This window comes from Zonotrichia leucophrys, chromosome 1 (genome assembly GCF_028769735.1).
Source record: "Zonotrichia leucophrys gambelii isolate GWCS_2022_RI chromosome 1, RI_Zleu_2.0, whole genome shotgun sequence".
NCBI classification, from domain to species: domain Eukaryota; kingdom Metazoa; phylum Chordata; class Aves; order Passeriformes; family Passerellidae; genus Zonotrichia; species Zonotrichia leucophrys.
This window is the reverse complement of record NC_088169.1, coordinates 1,187,175-1,206,744: the sequence shown is the minus strand read 5'-3', so window position 1 is coordinate 1,206,744 and position 19,570 is coordinate 1,187,175. Positions and strand designations below refer to the sequence as shown.

The following is a 19,570-nucleotide window of genomic DNA, read 5'->3' as shown; positions in this document are numbered from 1 at the left end:
AATAAACACCGAGACCGAGAAAAGAACTGAAGCCTCTTCTGTTCCTTTGAAACGCGGCTGCCCCAAGGCCACCCCGGGCCTTTCCAGGCCATCCAAACAGCCCAAAACCGGACAGGGAGGGAGCTGCTCCAGCCCCAGCACCCCCAGGATGATCCCCCCAGCTCTCCTGGCAGTTCCCCCCTCCCAGGCACTTGCAGGACGAGCTCCACACGTTCAGTCAGAGACCAAAGGCGAGATGCCAAAGGGAAAAAAGTTTAATTCAAGACAACAACGTCCATGAAATGAAGATCAACTGAAGCATTTTCGGAGCGCTTGGACAGACTCACAGGGGCTTTTGTGCCTCCAAACCAAGCCCAACTCCCTGGTGCACAGGGACACCAAGCCTTGTCCCTGCAGAGCAAGGAGACTCCGCGTTCTGTGACACTGACAGACCCACAGGGCTCTGGGCACCAGGGATTCCTCAGCCCCATGGACCCCCATGGCCACGGGGTCCCTGGCTGGGTTTGCTCAGGTTCACAGCTCACACAGACCTGTCTGGGACAAGCCCCTGAAGGACCCCAGTGCAGGAATGCCGGCAGCCCGCCCCTAACTCAGACCCCTCGGGGAGGGTGCACACAGATCAAAGATTAATGCTTCTTAAATAAAGAATAAAAAGCAGGAAAAGCTTTCCACATCCTCTCTGCTGTCCAACTGCCCAAACTCTGCATCAGGCTCCTTGAGGGCAGAGGATCCTTATCCTGAACATTGCATCCCAAGGAGTTATTTTGTAAAAGTTCAAAACTAACAAAAACCACCTGACCTGCTCCTGCCATCCCAAAGGCTGTTGGGAATCCTCACAAAGCCACTTCTGTACGTGTGTGTTCCTTGCAGAAGGCATTTTGGCGAGTTTAAATTCCTGTTTCCTGGCTTGGCATCCCTTGCAATCACTGCTTACTGACCAGGGGTGAAGATTATGAACTTGTGCTGCTTTATTGACCAAGTTGGGTACAACAATTGAAGCGTCATTCTACCCCCTCCCTCCCCCCAAATCCAGTTGTAGATTTGTTAAAGAGTTTAAAATTCACATGAACCACAAATCCGTACAATCAGCATCAGGCAGTGGATTCACTGGTTGGGAATGGCAGCCCCTGGGGGGCTGGGCCAGGCCGTGCCCTGGGGTGGCACCGAGGGGGCAGCGCCCGGGCACGGCCCCAGGGTGTCCCCAGCACCCCCGAGCCCAGGGGACTCTGCAGCCACTACAAAACTGTATCAAAGAAAGGGTCAACGCTCTGACAGGAGAGGAACTGCAGGAGCTTCAGCCAAGGGTCTGGATTTCTGATGCCTCCAGAGTCTGTCGTCTGATTTAGTCGTTTAAGAAATAATTACATCACTAATGTAAACAATATAAACATACCAAAAACTAAGTATGATTTAAATACATTTGGATGGTACAAAAGAAAAAACCTGCGGGTGTCTGTACAGTTTTTACAAGGTGGGAATCGCCGATGTATTTACAACATGAGAGGGGCAAATACCATTTGTTGTGCAGAGTAAAATGCTCAGAACCAGTGTCCCAGTAAAGCCAAGCTTAGCGGTGTGAGGCACTCCTGAACATGGTGGTATTGACCATGCTTTCCTTTGGTACGAGTCCCATGGCCTGCAGCGCCGCCGTGGCCGCCGTGGCTTTCGCGTGCTTCTTGTTAAGGCTGGCAAAGGTGGGCCTGTACTCGTTGCCATTGACTCTCACCTGGCACGGGGGAACCAGGGGTTAGCGAGGGGGCCGTGCCTGCCCCAGGCACACTCTGGGCAGCTCCTTTTTAGGGACACACACCCCGTGGCTGCCTGCCAGCAAGGGCATTGCGGGGGATCCCACCGTGCTCGGGGCTGGCAGGGACCTGACGGCCCAGCCGGTGCCACCCCGGCCATGGCAGGGGCACCTTGCACCGTGCAGGGCTGCTCCCAGCGCCAGCGGCCTCGGGCCCTGCCAGGGACCCAGGGGCAGCAACAGCTGCCCTGGGCTCCCTGTGCCACGGGCTGCCCACCCTGCCAGGGAATTCCTAATTCCCAGGATCCCATCCAGCCCTGCCCTCGGGCAGAGGGAAGCCATTCCCTGCGTCCTGCCCCTCCAGCCCTTGTCCCCAGTCCCTCTCCAGCTCTGCTGGAGCCCCTTTAGGGCCGGCAAGGAGCTCTGAGGTCTCACTGGAGCCTTCCCTCCTCCAGGTGAGCACCCCCAGCTCTCCAAGCCTGGCCTCAGAGGGGCTCCAGCCCTGGGATCCCAGAATAAAGTGCTCCAGGGACTCGGTTTGGCCTTTCCAGGAACAGGACTTGCACGTTCCAGCACCGAGACGGCTCCACCATCCTCAGCCAGCCCCGTGAGGTGTTTCTATCAAACAGAAACATGGATTTCACCCCTGGCACAGAGAAAGCAGCACAGGGGCAGGCAGCCCAGACCCACCTTGAAGATGAAATGCTTGCGGTGATCAGGCCCACTGTCGTCCACCAGCACGAACTCGGGCGGCGTCCACCTCCTCTTGTTGCAGATCTCCATCAGCGCAGACACCGGGTGCTTCCCTGGCACACAGACAGCAGGGTCAGTGCCCAGCCAGCCCCTGGCACTGCAGCCATCCGGGCACCCAACTCACCTGAGAGATCCTTCATCACCACGTAATGGCCGGACCTCTTCTGGGCCTTCTCTCCCACAGCAACCAGCCCTGCAAACAACACGGGCACCGTGACATTCCCTGATCCCATGACATTCCCTGATCCCATGACATTCCCTGTTCCCATGACATTCCCTGTTCCCAGTGACATTCCCTGTTCCCATGACATTCCCTGTTCCCATGACATTCCCTGTTCCCATGACATTCCCCTTTCCCAGTGACATTCCCTGTTCCCATGACATTCCCTGTTCCCATGACATTCCCTGTTCCCATGACATTCCCTGATCCCATGACATTCCCTGTCACCACTGACATTCCCCACTGACATTCCCTGATCCCACTGACATTCCCTGTCCCCACTGACATTCCCTGTTCCCATGACATTCCCTGTTCCCATGACATTCCCTGTCCCCACTGACATTCCTTGTTCCCAGTGACATTCCCTGTCCCCACTGACATTCCCTGTTCCCATGACATTCCCAGTGACATTCCCTGTTCCCATGACATTCCCTGTTCCCATGACATTCCCTGATCCCATGACATTCCCTGTCCCCACTGACATTCCCAGTGACATTCCCTGATCCCAGTGACATTCCCTGTTCCCAGTGACATTCCCTGTTCCCACTGACATTCCCCTTTCCCAGTGACATTCCTGTCACCACTGACATTCCCTGTCCCCAGTGACATTCCCTGATCCCGTGACATTCCCTGTCCCCACTGACATTCCCCAGTGACATTCCCTGTTCCCATGACATTCCCCAGTGACATTCCCTGATCCCACTGACATTCCCTGTCCCCACTGACATTCCCTGTTCCCATGACATTCCCTGTCCCCACTGACATTCCCTGTTCCCATGACATTCCCTGTTCCCAGTGACATTCCCTGTCCCCAGTGACATTCCCAGTTCTCCCATTCTCCCTGAGGCAGCAGCAGAGCACAGCCAGGGTCCCAGGGGACACCTGGAGACCCCACCCAGCTCTCAGCCCTCCATTTGTTCCATCCATTCCACTCAACACATTATTCCCAAAGGAGACTCTGAAGCAGCCAGGAGAGAACTCTGAGCAGTCTCACACAAGGCAGGAACACCTGGTTTTCCATGGAAACCTGGTTTTCCATGCCCTCTTTGGAGAAACAATCAACAAGGGAGGCAGTGAGGAACATTCTCCAGCTGCTTTGTGCACCCCCTGCCTTCAGTTTGCACAGGAGCACAGGAGCCACTGCCATCACCCAGAGGTGTCCCCGTGTCCCTCCTGCCAGGGGTGACACCACACACCAGGGTTGTTCCCTGTGCTCTCTGGTTTGCAGGGCTCCATCCCTGGGAGCAAAGCAGCAGGGAGGGAACAGCCCCAGGGGCTGCCCAGGCTCTCCTGGAGCCCCTGCAATCACCAAAGCTCAACACTGCTCTGCTGAAACTCTCACAACTCAGGGAATGAACTCAAGAATTGCCAGAAACGTCTGAATTCCAGTGACAATCCAGCAGAGAAACTCAAGCTTCTCCCCATGGATTTTGCCACTCTCAGATTTCAACCTTGCCTTCGTTTCTTGCCTCCACATTTCCTGCTGTGGCTTTGGTGAATAAAGACAGGGAGATACTGCAATTGCTCCCAGTGCCTTCCTGCTCCTTCAGCTTTTGGGGGTGGCATTTGGGTTTCTTTTGCTTTACAGGGAAATCCTTCCCTCCTCATCAGACATTCCTCCCAATATTCCTGCAGCCCCTAAGCAGGGCATTCCCAAGGGCCATAAAGCCATCAGAGACCAGGAATTTTATTTTATTTGGGCTGGTTTATAATTATAAATATATATCAAAATAGGTATTTTATTAATGATTAAAATATAAATTTTAATATTTAGAAAATAATAAAATACTTGGTTTCTACATTGAAAAATGTCTAATCAATCCCTTACAAAACAAACTTGGGTGGTGGGTTAATAACAGCCTTCCTGTCAAACACTGTGGACTTTAAAACTGTACACAGAAATTAAAAGAAAAAAGTTTGTTTTATCTATTTAATCACCCAAGAACTCGGATGTCTGAAAAACTACCTGTCCTCAATAGATAATCCCTAAATATAATATATAATATATAATAATATATATAATCCCTTGCCCTAAATATGTATTATATATAAAATATATAATATATATTATAGTATATAATGTATACATTATATTATATATTATATAGTATATAAAATTATAGAAAATCCATAGTCCTATATATATAATATATACATTATATAATATATAATACATTATATATAATATATAATATATAACATATAATACATTATACATTATATATAATATATAATCATGTTTCCTTCTTGTCTGTGAGCAGGGCACCTGGTGCCCCTCATGCCCCTGTGCCAGCCCTGGGTGGCCCCGGAGCAGAGGGAATTCTGCAGGCAGCAGAATCTGTGGCAATGACCAGGTTTGGCTGCAGTGAGCAGGAACATTTCCCAGCCAGGGAATTCAAGCCCAGCTGGGCTGTCTGAGGGCTGGCCCTGCTCTCAGGGGACTCTCACAGGCCTGGAGGCACCTTTGGGGTTTCACTGCTTTCTTTACACAGAGAGGTTGTAAATAAAAACATGTGAGGGGTTGGGCCATTCCACGCTCAGTTCTGAGCACTGACAAAAGCCAACACAAGCCCTGAAATCCCACAATGGTTTGGGTGGGAAGGGACCTTAAAGCCCACTCAGTGCCATGGGCAGGGACACCTCCCTCTGTGCCAGGCTGCTCCAAGCCCCATCCAATGGCCTTGAAATGAAAATCCTGAGTGTTTCCACCCCTCTGAGATGGGACTGAAGGCTCCTGGTGCAGAAGGAATCTTTGGAACAGACAGGAACCTGACCCACTGCCAGTGTGGAGTTATTTTGTTCCATGCACAGAACAACTAAATTAGAAATCCTGACTGCTGAATTTTGGATTTAAAGCAGAAGGTGTTGCAGATGGAGAATGTCCAGCACACAAACCTCAGCGGCCAAGCTGAAGGAGCAGCAGCACTGGATGGTTCTGCACCACGAGAGCTCTCCCCTGTGGCCATGGGCTGGAAACCACGGCAAACAGGGGAGGTTCCCAGGGAAGTGGAGGCTGAAGCTGCCTCTGGAAGCAGCCCTGAGCATGAGCCTTCAGCAGGATCAGGCTGGAGATGAACAGCAGGGACAAACAAGGAGCAGAATCCCCAGGGAAGCCCCAAAGGCCCGAGTGTGAGTCAGTGACCCCACCATTCCCTCTGCTACCCCTGCTCCTGCTCCAGCCACCACTGCAGCTTCTCCTCAAGGACAAAGCTCTGCAGTGACCCCAGGCCCTGGCAAACCTGAGGCAAAACCCCAGAACCTGTTCATGTGCCAGTGAAGCCCCCAGACAACCCAAGGGTGTCTGAGGGCAGCTGAGAAGCCACAAACACCCCCGAGGCAGGGCAGGACTCACCTTTTCGGTCTGTCTTAAAGTCCACCATGATGGGCTCAACGCTGCCTTCCTTGTTCTTGCCAAGGCCTTCTCCTTCTCTCCAGCCCATCTTCCTCATCAGCTGAGCTCCCATTCCTCCCGTCACAGGGGCTGCTCTTAAGAACTGATCCTATCCAGAAAGAGAGAAGTAAAACAAGGCCTAAAGTTAGCGCTGGGATTTTAAGTAAGAAGTGGGAACTTCCAAAAAAAATGTTTCTAACAACTTTTCACAGACTCAATTAAAAATAAAAATAAATAAAAAAAAAATCCACCTGAGCTCTGTGGATTTTTAGCCCAAACCAGTGCGTGGAACCCGGAACTCACGCGGACACACGAGACACAAATCAATGTTTGGCAAAAAAGAACAACTTAGGAAAAGTCTAAGGTGATCCCAAAGTGGCAGTGACCCTTGGCAGACAGATGTGTTTAACCAAGCAACAACCTACAGACCCTAAAGGCTCTACAGACTCTGCCCTGGTCCCAGAGATGTCCTCAGCTCGGGAATGGGAACCGACCCCGGCACAGCCGCGCCAGGGCACCTCCTCGTCCAACAGAACACAAGCACATTTAGTCATGACATTCACAGGCTGTTTAGGCGGATTTAAATCTAAAAAAAAAACCTCTCCCCACCTGGTTCATTACACAGCAGTTGCACATTCAAGTTCTACTCTGAAATTCCACATGGAACAAACAGCTTTTGCTTTCCCCTCTCTTTATTTTAACGGAAAAAGGCGCTTGGCCCCCCAGTTTAGCAGCAGCAGTCGTCACATTCTTTCAAATGAGCATTAACAAAAGTTGTTAAACGGTGAAAGCTTATCAACAGAAAGTTTAAACATCTGCTTTGATGTAAAGAACTGTAAAAACTCCTTAAATGTTACGTACCTAGGCCTCGCTGGCCGCAGTGTTGTGAATAGTAGGGCTGGCACTGACCGTGGCAAGAAGGCGGCTACAAGGATTTGACCCTGAAACAAGTTTCCATATAGAGGGGTGAAAGTTCACAGGTTATTCTGTGAACTATCATCTCTCGTGCCCCCCCGCTGACCCCAGAGCAAGTCAAGCATTTCCATCACACAGAGCCTGGCCTGGCCTGCCCCACACACGGCCGGGCAGGGCTGGCTCGCTGCCCGGGCACACCCGCACAGCCTCGGGGCTGCTGCCCTTGGAGCTGCCAGGCCAGGAGGTCCCGGAGTCCCAGAGTCACACACTCCTGAGCTGCTGCAGGGGATCCACGGGCTCCGAGCGCTGGCCCCACACAGCCTGGGCAGCCCTGGGAGCTGCTGGAGCTCAGCACGGGCCTGGCGCCGCCACCAGGGCACGACTGGGGCTCCCTGCATGCCCACGGGCAGGGAACAAAGCCTCAGGGCTCCCTCTGGCACACTGTGTGTTCCTCAGGGATTCCCTGCTCCCACGCTGCCAGAATGTGCCAGCAAAGCCCTGCTGGAGCCTGTGCCAGCAATGTCCCAATCCCTGCCTGGGCCAGGAAAGCCCTGTGTGGATCCATGTGGATCCACGAGGCCGGAGAGCTGGGGCTGGTGCAGAGCCAGCCCCTCACACACAGCACCCAGAGCCCTTCCCTCAGCTCCCACTCCCTCCCTGCTCTCCAGGAGCACCCTGCAGGTCTGGGCTGGCTCCTGCGGGGTTCCTGCAGCACCTCGGGGTGTGTTCAGTTCACAAAGGACACTGCAAGCTCCTGCTGAGGTCACTGCGCTCCCGCGGCTTTCCCACACACGGCCCGGCCCAGGGGCAGCCAGGACAGAGCAGGACCAGACATCCTGCTCTGCTGACAGCCCTGAGCCCCTGCTGAGGCACTGGCACAGCCTGAACTAACTCCAGAAACTGCAATCTGCAAGTTCCAGGGTCCCAAGGGCTGTTTGTTAAAGCATAAATTTAAAATTGTTAAATTCCGTGGGGAATTCAGGATCCTGCAGGGGAACTGCAGCAGCAACTTTGTGCTGACTCTAATCACAACCATGACTTACACGTCTAACAATTATTATTAATAATAATTTCATTCCAGAACACACAAATCCTTGTGCCTCCCACCAAAAGGCACGGGGAAGGAATCCTGGTACCAGTGGGAAAGGAGCCAGGAGAATCCCCTTGGACTCAGCTCACTGAGGCAGCAAAGGCCTGCAGCAAGGAAGAAGTTCCTGCATTTTGATTCTGTGGGGTTTCTTCTTTTCCTTTTAATAATAAAGTGAATGTAAACCTCTAATGCCACCTGTACATTGTGTGTTTTTGTAGTTTAGTAACAGACAACTTCCCTCAGCCCATGATTTAATGAGTGGGGTAAAACTGGGGCTGGGTTTGGAATTCACTGAAAACCACAGAATCAACAGAAATGATCACAAAAGCAGGGAAGCAAGAGGCACAATTCTTCTCATTTTAAAAACCATCCAAGGGTGAGTCTCCCAAAAACTCCTGGGCCTTGGCAGTATAAATTAAAGGGGATGGAATACAAGAAGCCCCAGGTTTGTCAGCATTTGGTTACTGCTGTCAGAACTAACTCATTATTTACAAAAGCATTTCTCTTTCATTCATTCTCTGATCTTAATTTGAGGGAGCCTGCAGGACAATTTGATACTTTTTTCCTTGTATTTTGAGCTCTAAATTCCATGAAATCCCACTTCCATTCTGCCAACACATGGAGACACTCAAGAGCCACATTCTTGTGTCAGCATTTGCTTTAAAGGGAAATTAAAACCTGATTCCTTCAGAGGCTTTAGAGCAGCTTTAATTAACTTTCTTGCTGATTCCTCTTTGGAACAACAATTTAGGAAGCAAAGACAGCAAAGCCTTGAAGGCAGGGGGGCAGCTCAGGGCAGGACTAAAGGCTGAACTCCACGGAAGTTCAAGTCCCAGGAATAAGCAAGTTTGGAAAAACCTGTGCCAGGCAGAATTGTCCATGAAATCCCAGCATCTCCTGAGTGATGGGAAGGGACCCACAAGCAGCATCCAAGTGCAGCTCCTGGCCCTGAACAACCCTGGGAGCTCTGATCTGCTCCCTGTGGCTCCTGCAGGGAATTTGGGCTGGCTGCTGAGCTGGGAGATGCTCTGGCCCCTTCAGCCCCAATCCCTCCCCAGCCAGAGCAGGGATCCCCTGCTGGAGAGGCCCAGCAGTGCCTCACAAGCCCTGAGCCCCCGGCACCCACAGGTGCTGCTCAGAGCTGCACAACAGCAGGGACACGGGGATGGGATGGCTGGGAAAGAGAGCAGCCAGTGCAACAGCTCACCTCCAGGGAATCCACACTGGGATGGGGCAAAATGGGCTTAAAATTCACCCAGTGCCACCCCTGCCATGGCAGGGACACCTCCTGCTGTCCCCAGTGTCCAGCCTGGCCTTGGGCACTGCCAGGGATGCAGGGATGGAATTCCATCCCAGTCCTTCCCACCCTGTTAGAGAGGAAATTGTTCCTAATATCTGATCTAAACCTGTAATTTTTCAGTGTGAAGCCATTCCCTGGGTGCTGTCCCTGCATCCCCTGGCAATTGTCTCTCTCCAGCTTTCCTGGGGCTCCTCCAGGCCCTGCAAGGCCGCCCTGAGCTCAGCCCAAAGCTTCTCCTGTGCAGGTGAGCAATGCCAGCTGTGCCAGCCTTTCCTGCCAGCACAGGAATATCCTGAAACTCATCCTGGTGCCACCCCTGCCATGGCAGGGACACCTCCCACTGTCCCCAGTGTCCAGCCTGGCCTTGGGCACTGCCAGGGGTGCAGGGGCAGCCCCAGCTGCTCTGGGCACCCTGTGCCAGGGAACAATTCCTCACTGCCCAGATCCTCAGTGAGCACAGAGCTGCCCTGCCCTGCCAGCTGAGCCTGGCTCCCAAGGAAAGCTCCTCATGCCTGCAAGAATGGAAGGGAGGTTTGCACTTTCCAGAACTTTCTGCACAAGTGAGTGACCCAGCAGCTCCCCAGGGCCACCCCTGAGCACAACCCTGGGTTTGGGGAGCAAGTTCAGGCTCCAGAATTGAGCTGATAAATCCAGAACCAAGGGGTGAGTCTGGGAAAGGGGGAGTAAACAGACCTCAACAGAATTTGCTTGGAGAAACAAAAAATGTTTGACCACTTGCTGTGCCATTTCTTCAGCAGCACAGTGTGTTTGGAAGGAAAAAGGGAATAAAAATAGAAGCAACCTTCAGAAAAGATGAGTCACGTTTGTGAACTGATTACACTGATGGTGACAAACTGAAACAGAAGCCACTTTTTCAAAGAGAAAGGTGAGATTGTTCATAAATTTTTTATACCTAACACCACATCACTCTTTTATGGACCCTGTTCAGGCCCCTGCACATAAACACCAAGAATTAATTAGTCCAGGAATTAAACACATAAACCTTATTGCTACTCAGTGTCCCCACCCCAGTGCTGCACATGAATCCCTGCAGTTCCTCATTCCCAAACTGAGGTTCTGGGTCTGGGCTGGGTGCACATTTCCTCTCCAGTCCCTGGGAAAGGACAAGGAAAGGTGAGACCCACAGAGTGCACAGTGAGGACAGAGCTCAGCAAAGGAGTCCCCAAGTCCCTGCTGCCCTCCTGGGTCCCTCTCCTGGTGCTGTGGTGGCCTCTGTCACACCCAGGGCTTGCTCTGATTCCTCCTTTCCTCAGTGGCTGCCACAGCCTCAGTCTGTGCTGGGTGCTCCCAGCTCCTCCCATGGCAAATAAATAAATAAATATTTCCCAAGGGAAATAAATGCATGCCTTCAGCAAACAGCCAGGAATGTGCACTCACCCAGAGCCAGCATCCCCAGGGAACTGCACAGCCCTGCTGGCAGATAAACCCACAGAAACACAGAACAGCCCCAGCTGGAAGTGACCCACAAGGATCAAAGTCCAACTCCTGGCCTGAGTGAAAAATACCCAATTTTTTAATGTTCAGACCAAAAAGGGAGCACAAAAGGGAGCACAAGCCTGACTAGGTAACTGGTCATTGTCACACAATTTCAGGTGTCCAAGTAACACACAGCCAGCACTCTGCACCTCATGGCTGGTGTGTGTTCCTGTCCCTGAGGAGGATCACGTGGATTCAGAACCACATCCCTGCTCCTTGCTGTGAAACCCTCCTGCAGCCACAGCAGGGCCCCACACGCACCTGTGTGAGCCTTTCCCACCGTTCCTGCAGCTCTGGCAGAGCAGGAGAGCAGCTGAGGAGAGCCAGGGCAGGGAGGGGACTCTGTCCTCACCCTCCACCTCCTCGTGCTGCCAGCAGGAGCCCCAGAGGCTGCCCTGTGCCCACAGCACATGCCCAGCTCTGGGCAGGGCAGGGGAGCTGCTGCTGCCCCACTGAGCCCAGATCCAACAGAATGTTCCAGCATTGCTCCTTGCAGCAGTCGTGTCCACGAGCACAGAGCACACTCCTCTCCCATTCCCTTCCCTCGAAGCACTTTGTTTGGCTTGTATCTGGTTTTTTTTTTTGCTGTTATTTTGGTTTGTCCAGCTGGGCTGCTTTAAAGCAGATGCCAGAGTGAAGCTGGAGGACAGGGAAATCACACCAGGTCCTTTCCACCTCACCCTTGGGGCAGCCCCTCCTGCCACAGGAGAGCCCAGGGAGGGGGTTTGGGAAAGAGGAGCTCAGAGCTGCTCCCAAGGCCTTCCAGGGCTTGGGAAGCCATTCCAGGTGCTGCAGACAGGGAGAACCTCCCCTCACAGCCCTGCTGGTCTCCTTCCCAAGCCCCGCCGTGGAAAAGCTCCTTCCTCACCAACACATCCTGTGCTTCACAGTGCCCTCTGCCAGAACAAGGATTGCCTTCATCAAAGGCAGCATTTTAATACAATCTCAGTTGTTCACAGCTGTTAAAATCAGACTCTATCATGCACATTCTGCATTAACACTGGCAAGATCCCAGAAGATTCCCATCTGGCCAGTGACCCAAGTCTGTGTTCCCTGGCTCTCTGCACTGCTTGGCTATATGAGGTGAAAAAACAAGTTAGTGAATCCTGACAGAAAATGTTTCTATTTTCAGAATATTGTAATTCCAGACTTTTGTGTTCAGCTGACACCAACTTCTACGGAAAACTCCACCTAAGGCCCAAATGTGACCTCCCAGCTTGGAGGGTGCCCCAACCCAAGCTGACACAGACCCAAGTGCAGCACCTGCCACACTGACCAGCTCAGCCCCTCACTCCTGGGGCCTGCAAGGGGGATCTCCTCAGATCTCCTTCCTGACACAGCACCACATCAGAGCTCACAGGCACGGGTGCAGCTTGAGGAACTGAGTGCACAGAACACACGGATGGAGGACGCAGCACAGCCCAAAGTCAGCCATGACAACCCACAGCAACAGGGAGCTACTGCACTGCACCCCAACAATGCCACAGCGAGAGGAACTTAGCAACTGCAACTCCTGCTTTAATCCTCCACATCTCTGGCTCCCACAAAACCCTGGTGATGCAGAGAGAGGCAAAGGAGCAACCAGAGAGAACCAAGGCACACCCAAGGGCAGTTTGGACTTTGGTTCGCTGAAGCCGATAACAAAAACCTGATTTCAACAGCAGCAGGATCAGCCCTGCCTGGCATGTGCCAGTGCCAGGGAGGCAGGGAGGGAGGTGCCCCTGCCAGCACAGCAGCCCAGCAGTGTCCTGGCAGTGGCAGGCCGTGTCTGGCCGCTGACACCGAGGGACAGGGACTGAGCCCAGCCTGCTGCACTGGGCACGTGCTCTGCCACAGGGTGAGGCACTGGTGGTGCCCTGTGCAATCCTTGGCTGCTGCCAGTGTGGTCACTGCTGGGACAGCAGTGGCTGTGTCACTTCTACCTTTCGGATCCACGCCTGGGGGCCGCTGTTGGTGAGCTCGTCCGAGGACAGGATCTGCGCGCCCGTGCTGCCCGTGAACTGCCCGGGGATGGAGTTGGACTGAGCCCAGGCATCGATCTGCAAAGCAAAACCCACACTGGGATCAGCACTGGCACCTCCACATTCCCTCTGCACCCCTCTGTGCCCCCAGGAGCTGTCACAGCACGTTGCTGGGATTTGGTGTGCTGATTTGGTGTGCTCACTGACGCTCGGATGGAAGCGGGCGCTACCAAAATCTGAGCACCTCAATGGTCACCCTGAAACCTGAGCTCCAGCTCCTCACCCCCAAACTGCTGAATCCACTGTTTGGGAAACAACTACCTCCATCTGTGCTGCTGAACTACTACAAAACTTAAAGAAAATTACATCTGAAACTATTTTTCAGAGTGACTTGGGTGCAAACACAGAATACACAAAGGAGCTCATCACAACTCAGTGTCAGAAATGCAGAACTCTGAAACACTGGCCCACAGCTGGGTTTCCAAACTGAAACGGGAGAGGAGAACCAGCTGCCATGAAAGGAAAGCCCTGATTTCCCTCAGGCTGCCCCAGGTGCTGCCAAAGGCCCCAGCTCACCTGCTCCTGTGCCCGGTTCAGCATGCACATGGCCTCCAGGTCAAAGGAGTTCTCATTGAGCCTCTTCTGGGCCACGGCTCTGTCGTTCATGGCTGTGGTTATGTCCACACACTAGGAGGAAAAAGAGCATTTGTAAAAACACAGCAGACACAAACAGTGTCCACTTGAGCTGGAAAAAGCTGCTGGAGGATCAATGCCCCCAAGTGGGGTTACAGAGAGAATTGTTGGTTTGACAATACGGCAATGTGATGGAAATCCTGGGACTGCTAAAATCCACACAAGATGGGCTTTCCTGGACAAAGACAAATCTGAATTTAAATTGTAACACCCTGGTAATTTAAAATCACCTGCACACACAAAATATCCAATGACTTATTATCTAAAACTGTCACAAAAAATTCTGGTGTGTAATAAGCAGAGAAGCATTTTCCTGTTCAATGAGATCTTCTAAACCAACAGAATGAAATGCAATTTAACTAAAAACTCATGCAGAGCTGATCACATGAGCACTGCTAATAAGTCACACTAAAGCTTGTCTGCATAAAGTAATTCCAGCATGAATCAGATGCATTCAACAATCTTGACTTTAGTGTTTCATATTTTCATCTCCAGCCTAAACCAGAAGGGAATGAAGATGGGGAAGGGGCTGGAGCCCCAGGAGGGGCTGAGGGAGCTGGAAGGGGCTGCAGAATCCCTGAGGGGCTGGAAGGGGCTGCAGAATCCCTGAGGAGCTGGAAGGGGCTGCAGAATCCCTGAGGAGCTGGAAGGGGCTGCAGAATCCCTGAGGGAGCTGGGAAGGGGCTGGAGAATCCCTGAGGAGCTGGAAGGGGCTGCAGAATCCCTGAGGAGCTGGAAGGGGCTGGGGCTGGAGCAAAGGAGGCTCAGGGGCCCTCGTGGCTCTGCACAAGGCCCTGCCAGGAGGGCACAGCCGGGGGGGTCGGGCTCTGCTCCCAGGGAACAGGGACAGGAGCAGAGGGAGCGGCCTCAGGCTGGGCCAGGGCAGGCTCAGCTGGGACAGCAGCAGCAATTTGCCCATGGAAAGGGAGCTCAGGCCTTGGCAGGGGCTGCCCAGGGAGCTTTGCAGTGCCCATCCCTGCAGGTGTCCCTGGAGGTGGCACTGAGTGCTCTGGGCTGGGCACAAGGTGGGCACAGCTGGCACTGCATGGGCTGGCAGGGCTGTGCCAGCCCCAGGGATCCTGTAAAACCAGGCTGTGAGCTCACAGAATCCACTGCTTTGGAAAGAATTATCTACATCTGTGCTGCTGAGCTGCAGTAAAATATAAAGAAAAATAAATTTGAAATTATGCTGCAGAATGACTTGGTGGAAATGTGAAATACACAAAGGAGCTCTCTGCAAACCTTCCCTGTGGGCAAAGCCATACAAGAGAAACCACAACATTTGGGGCTGTGATGAACCCTGGCTGCTGGCAGCTGTTTTATAAAATCCCTGGGCCTGCTCCTCAAAGGATGTGCATTATGGATCATTCTGTGTGGAAAGCAGGAAGGGAAGAGGGTGCAAAGACAAATCCTGAGATGTGACAGAAGCTGGAAGGGCTGGGACAGTCTGAGGCACAGAAAAACCCAATAATCAGAAATGCAGCTCACACACACACATCAAGGTGATGGGTTACCCCAAACTTCATTTTCATTTGCTTTGTAAAAGCCTGGCCTCTTTTGCTGCCACAACCCCTACCTCTAACACATTTTGTACTGAAGGGCCAGGAAGAGAAACTGAAACTCCTTTAAAACTGACTCAGCTGAACAAAACAAACACTGTTAAACCATAAACCCTGTCCCAGGAACCTGGTCAGGAATTCAGTGAATACTGAAAGGAAGAGACAGAGATGAACACCTACAGTGGCACCAAACACAGGAATTGCTTTTGTGCTCTGTTAAATCTGATTTTTTGCTGGTGTTTAGGACAAAAGTGTTTCTATTGGGAAGATCATTGCTGGAATATCTGGCACTGACCAAAACACAACTAAAATCCCACGAGTCACAGGTGTCTATGGACTGAGTTCAGTGATTATATTTTGTCACACAGAACATTAAAAAAGGCACAAAAAGAATTAATATATTATATAACAACCCCTCACACAACAGCAAGGATGTAAAAATGCCTGTTTCAAATGCACACTGGCCGAGTTGTCAAGTTTCTCTCACACAGTTAAAATATTGATTTAATGCTCTGTTTAGGAACCTGGTGCAGGAGATAAATCAAAGCTCTTCTACTCACCAAGTTTCAATGCAGCAACACACAAAGGCATGGAAGCAGCCCATGAAAGCCATGGGGACACTGCCATGCCACAGAGGTGTGGGAGTGCTTTACTGGGCCTGGCAACACTCCCTGCTGGGCTCATTCCCAAATGCTCTCCCATGCTGGAGCCCGTTCTCTGGGTTATGCCAAGACACTCGATGGCAGCTCTGGATCTTGGGGAAACCATCCCTGCTCGAGGTGTAAGGGGCTGCTGTTACTCCTGAGCCAAGTGAGGTGCTGCTCTCTCCCAGAGCTCTCCTGCCTGATCCCCTTTCTCACACCTGCCCCACAAATCACAAATACTGAAGCAAATAAAAAAGCAGGTGTTTTACACACTCTGGAGCTCCAGAAATGCTTTTACTGCAGCCTCAGATCCCAGCACTCTGGGACTGGGACTCTGCACTCCCAACACTCCTTCCTCAGGGGTCTCTGCCTGCCACAGCCATGATGAGCCCCCAGACCACCCCAGACCTTCCCCTCCATCTCCTGCTGCCACACACAACTCCTTTAGGGCATCAGGTTTTATTAGAACAAGCTGTAATGTACCAGCAGGGTCATTTCAGACCTAGCCCATAGCTAATAGGTGAGTTAAAACACAACAACAAAAGCAATTGTGTGGGGGTTCATGCCAGGACTTGCACCACAACTGCCACAGTATTGCAAAATCAGCAACAACAAATGGAGGTCAATTCTAGGGGAAACTTCCTGAGTTCCAAGCAGCCCCAGCTCTCCACTCCCCCAGCCATGGAGCTGATCTGCCCCATGCTGCTCCAAGGGAGCCATTTCCAGCTCAGAGTCCTCCTGAACACGGCACAATTCAGCAGAAAAGCACTGTGTCACCTGGCAGGCTCCCTGGAGAAACACCCAGCACTCCCCAAAGCCCAGGGCATGCATGGAACAGCCTGCTGGCAGCTAACACCCCTGAAATCACCCTTAACACAAACCAAGTTAAGGTAAAGGCAAATCAAAGTATTTATTTACAAAATGTAAAACCAGACAACACAGTTACAGGCATTTATAAAGGTACACACAACAGAAAGGAAAGGAAGTGATGTTAAATATATTTACTGCCATGAAAGTGGGAATGACATTCTGCACAAACATCTCAGGGTTTACTGGAGCAGGAGAGCCCCAAGTGCAGCTCCCACCTGTGCTGAGGATTTGGGTGCCCAACCATCAAATCCTGAGGGATTCCATGGAAATGCTGGCTAAGTTATATCCCCTGTGCTTTTGGTGCTGTAGAAGAGCCACAAGGAAACTCCTTCTGTGCCTCAGGGAGTGAACTGACCAGCATCAGAAACAAAATGCACCAAGTGCTGAGATGGCTTTGGCAGAAATTGGGGTTTGGCTTTGGAAGGTGTGAGAACAAGGCTGCAGGTGCACTGAGGCAACACACACTTAAAAATAGTAACCTCTCTTAAATATTTAATTTACTTAATTACAACAGCCCCCAGAAATGTTCTTTAGAAGAAATTTCAAGGGGCAAAACACTTGCTTTGGTGTTTTTAGTTTATTATCCATACAATCAGATTCTCCTTTGGAAGGCCACGTGCAAGACAGCCATTGGAGAAAACATAACTGGAAAGCTAAAAAACGAATACATCCAGAGGAAGTGACTTTCAATTTTTAACTGATTACATTCCAGTGTGATGTTCTTGTTCTAAGACTGGTGGGACAACTTTAATTAGCACTACATACTGTGCAAATCTCAAGGTATTATTAATTAACCTCTGAGGAAACTGAACGAGGAAGTTTTTTCACCTTCCAGCTCCAGTTTCAATTCTGTTGAGACCAAGAAGCCACCAGCAGCAGCAGCAGGATGGGTGCAGCTGCTTCATGTGAGCATCCCCAGTGCAGAGCTCAGCTGCTCAGCTCAGTGCAGTGTTAGGCACCACCTTTTTAAGTGCCTTTTTTTGTTTTCCCAGACTGCAGCTGGGTACCAGAGTGCCCAGGTGATGGGTTTGGTTTTTTTACATGATAAGCTCTCCTTGCCCTCCTTACCTCAATGGCTGGCTTGGGGAAAACGTCGTCCTTGCCGTCGTCCTTGCCGTTCTTGTCCACGGGAACCCACTCTCCATACACACTGTCTGCCTCCTTCTTCCTATGCTGAGACCCAGAGGACACAGGGAACTCCTTGGACAGGCTGACCTGGTTTTTTGGTTGGGGTGGTGGTGCTGGTTTTATGCTGGGAGTCTGAAAGAAATAAAATGATAAAGATTTCAGGTTTGGAAATACCCACGAGTGATGAGGTGGTTTTGTTGCAAACACCTGGGATTTGGTTTTTACTAATAAGCTTTTATAATTCATCATTTTGGCACAGCCCTAAAAACACACAAGTGACCCACAAATTGTGCTATCAGAGAAGATAAAAATCCCTAAAAACAACTTCAGCAACCCAAAATCCCCAACCTTCCTCTTCCAGCTGACCCCATTCACATCAACAACGGGTATTTTGTATGGAAAGCTCCAGGGTGAAAATCCTGGGCAGCAAAACACTGCCTGTGACCAAAGCTGCCCATGAGTGGAGAGAAAACAGCTCTGAGCATTTGGGTTTCCATCCTGGCCCATTTTTAGCAGCAGCCTCTGAGCAGATGATGTCTGTGGCCTTGTTCTGCTTGGTGCTGTTAATTCATTACAATCTGCAGAAATCCCTGCCAGGTTCCCTTCCAAGAGGCAAACACAGCTGGCAGCACTGGGTCAGACTGGATAAACTCCTGGGAATATGGATGGCAATGGTTTCAGGAGAGAGAAAGAACAAAACTGAAAGGGTCAAAAGCAAGACCAAGAGGGAGAGCAGCCCACAGCCACTGCAGAGCACTCATTCCTCCTCAGAGCCTGGAAGAATCCCAAGGTTTGAGTTTCCCTGTAGCCTTTTCTAACATATAATATAAACTCTAAATCCATTTTCACCTTACACCTTATGTAAATGTGCATTACTGCTTATTTTGTATACAGCTCAAGCTCTAGCTATTTATACACAAAACCAGGAATGTTATTTCTGTTTGTGCTGAGCATATTAAAGCTTTTTTAGTGCTTTATATCCTGCAAAATCACAACAGACTTTCATGGGCACAACCACCCACCCCAAATAAAACTTAAAAAAACCCCACCCACCACCCCAAACACAAAAAAAAAAAATTTGAACAAATTCTAATCCATGCTTCAAAGCATTTGATTTCCAGATGCATTTAAAGAATTGCTCACAATTTTACCAATTGGTAAAACTGGATTATCAATTTAATCTTGTTGGAATTGGGAATGTTCCTTTCAACTGATTAAAAAATACTCCTAGTTTCACCAAGATTGATAAATTTCTGCAGAATTACATGCATTATTTAAAAAGAACAAGGATTTGTTTTAAAAGTAAATGTAAGCAAAATATTAAAAAATATAACTAGCACTTATAAAAATATAAGTGCTACATATTTTTACTTATAATACTAAAAATATAAGTAGCACTCACACTTAAATTGAAGAAAATAGGTTTGGGTTCACTCAGCTTGAAAGGATGGTTATAGAAAGGACGTTCCTCCTCCTCCTCATCAGAAACGTGAGGCTTGTTCACTATCACATCATCAGTGCTCTGAGCAATCTTCTTGCATTTCTGAAAAGTAAAACAGGGAAATGTCAGCTCTGAGTAAACCTGAACTTTCAACCCAAACTCACAAAACACATTTGTATTAAAAAAAAATGTTTTTTTTTTTACTAAACCAGGAATGGAAAATCTTTCAGCAACAGCAGCAACAGATGTACTTGGGATATTGTACACAAATTATCCAACCACGGCTTTGCCAGGCACCCCTTGGTTACTGACTCAGCTCTCTGGGACTCTGTCAGAAGTGATGGCTGCAAGAGAGCTCAGATTC

General features: G+C 50.6%; 1 protein-coding gene across 4 annotated transcripts in view; it reads right to left on the bottom strand.

Annotated features, from left to right (window-relative positions):
• Window positions 1-944: 944 nt before the first annotated feature.
• Window positions 945-19,570, bottom strand: part of SON (SON DNA and RNA binding protein) — a 37,838-nt gene continuing 19,212 nt past the window's right edge. For 2 of the 4 annotated variants that reach the window (XM_064704313.1, XM_064704305.1), the window contains exons 5-12: window positions 19,168-19,308; window positions 17,706-17,897; window positions 13,448-13,558; window positions 12,833-12,949; window positions 6,070-6,217; window positions 2,622-2,690; window positions 2,435-2,550; window positions 1,734-2,362 (exon numbers count right to left, since the gene is read on the bottom strand). In XM_064704313.1, the coding sequence (XP_064560383.1) occupies window positions 1,748-2,362; window positions 2,435-2,550; window positions 2,622-2,690; window positions 6,070-6,217; window positions 12,833-12,949; window positions 13,448-13,558; window positions 17,706-17,897; window positions 19,168-19,308 (1,509 nt within the window). In that variant the 3' untranslated portion in view covers window positions 1,734-1,747. The other 2 variants (XM_064704322.1, XM_064704333.1) reach the window with 2 other exon arrangements.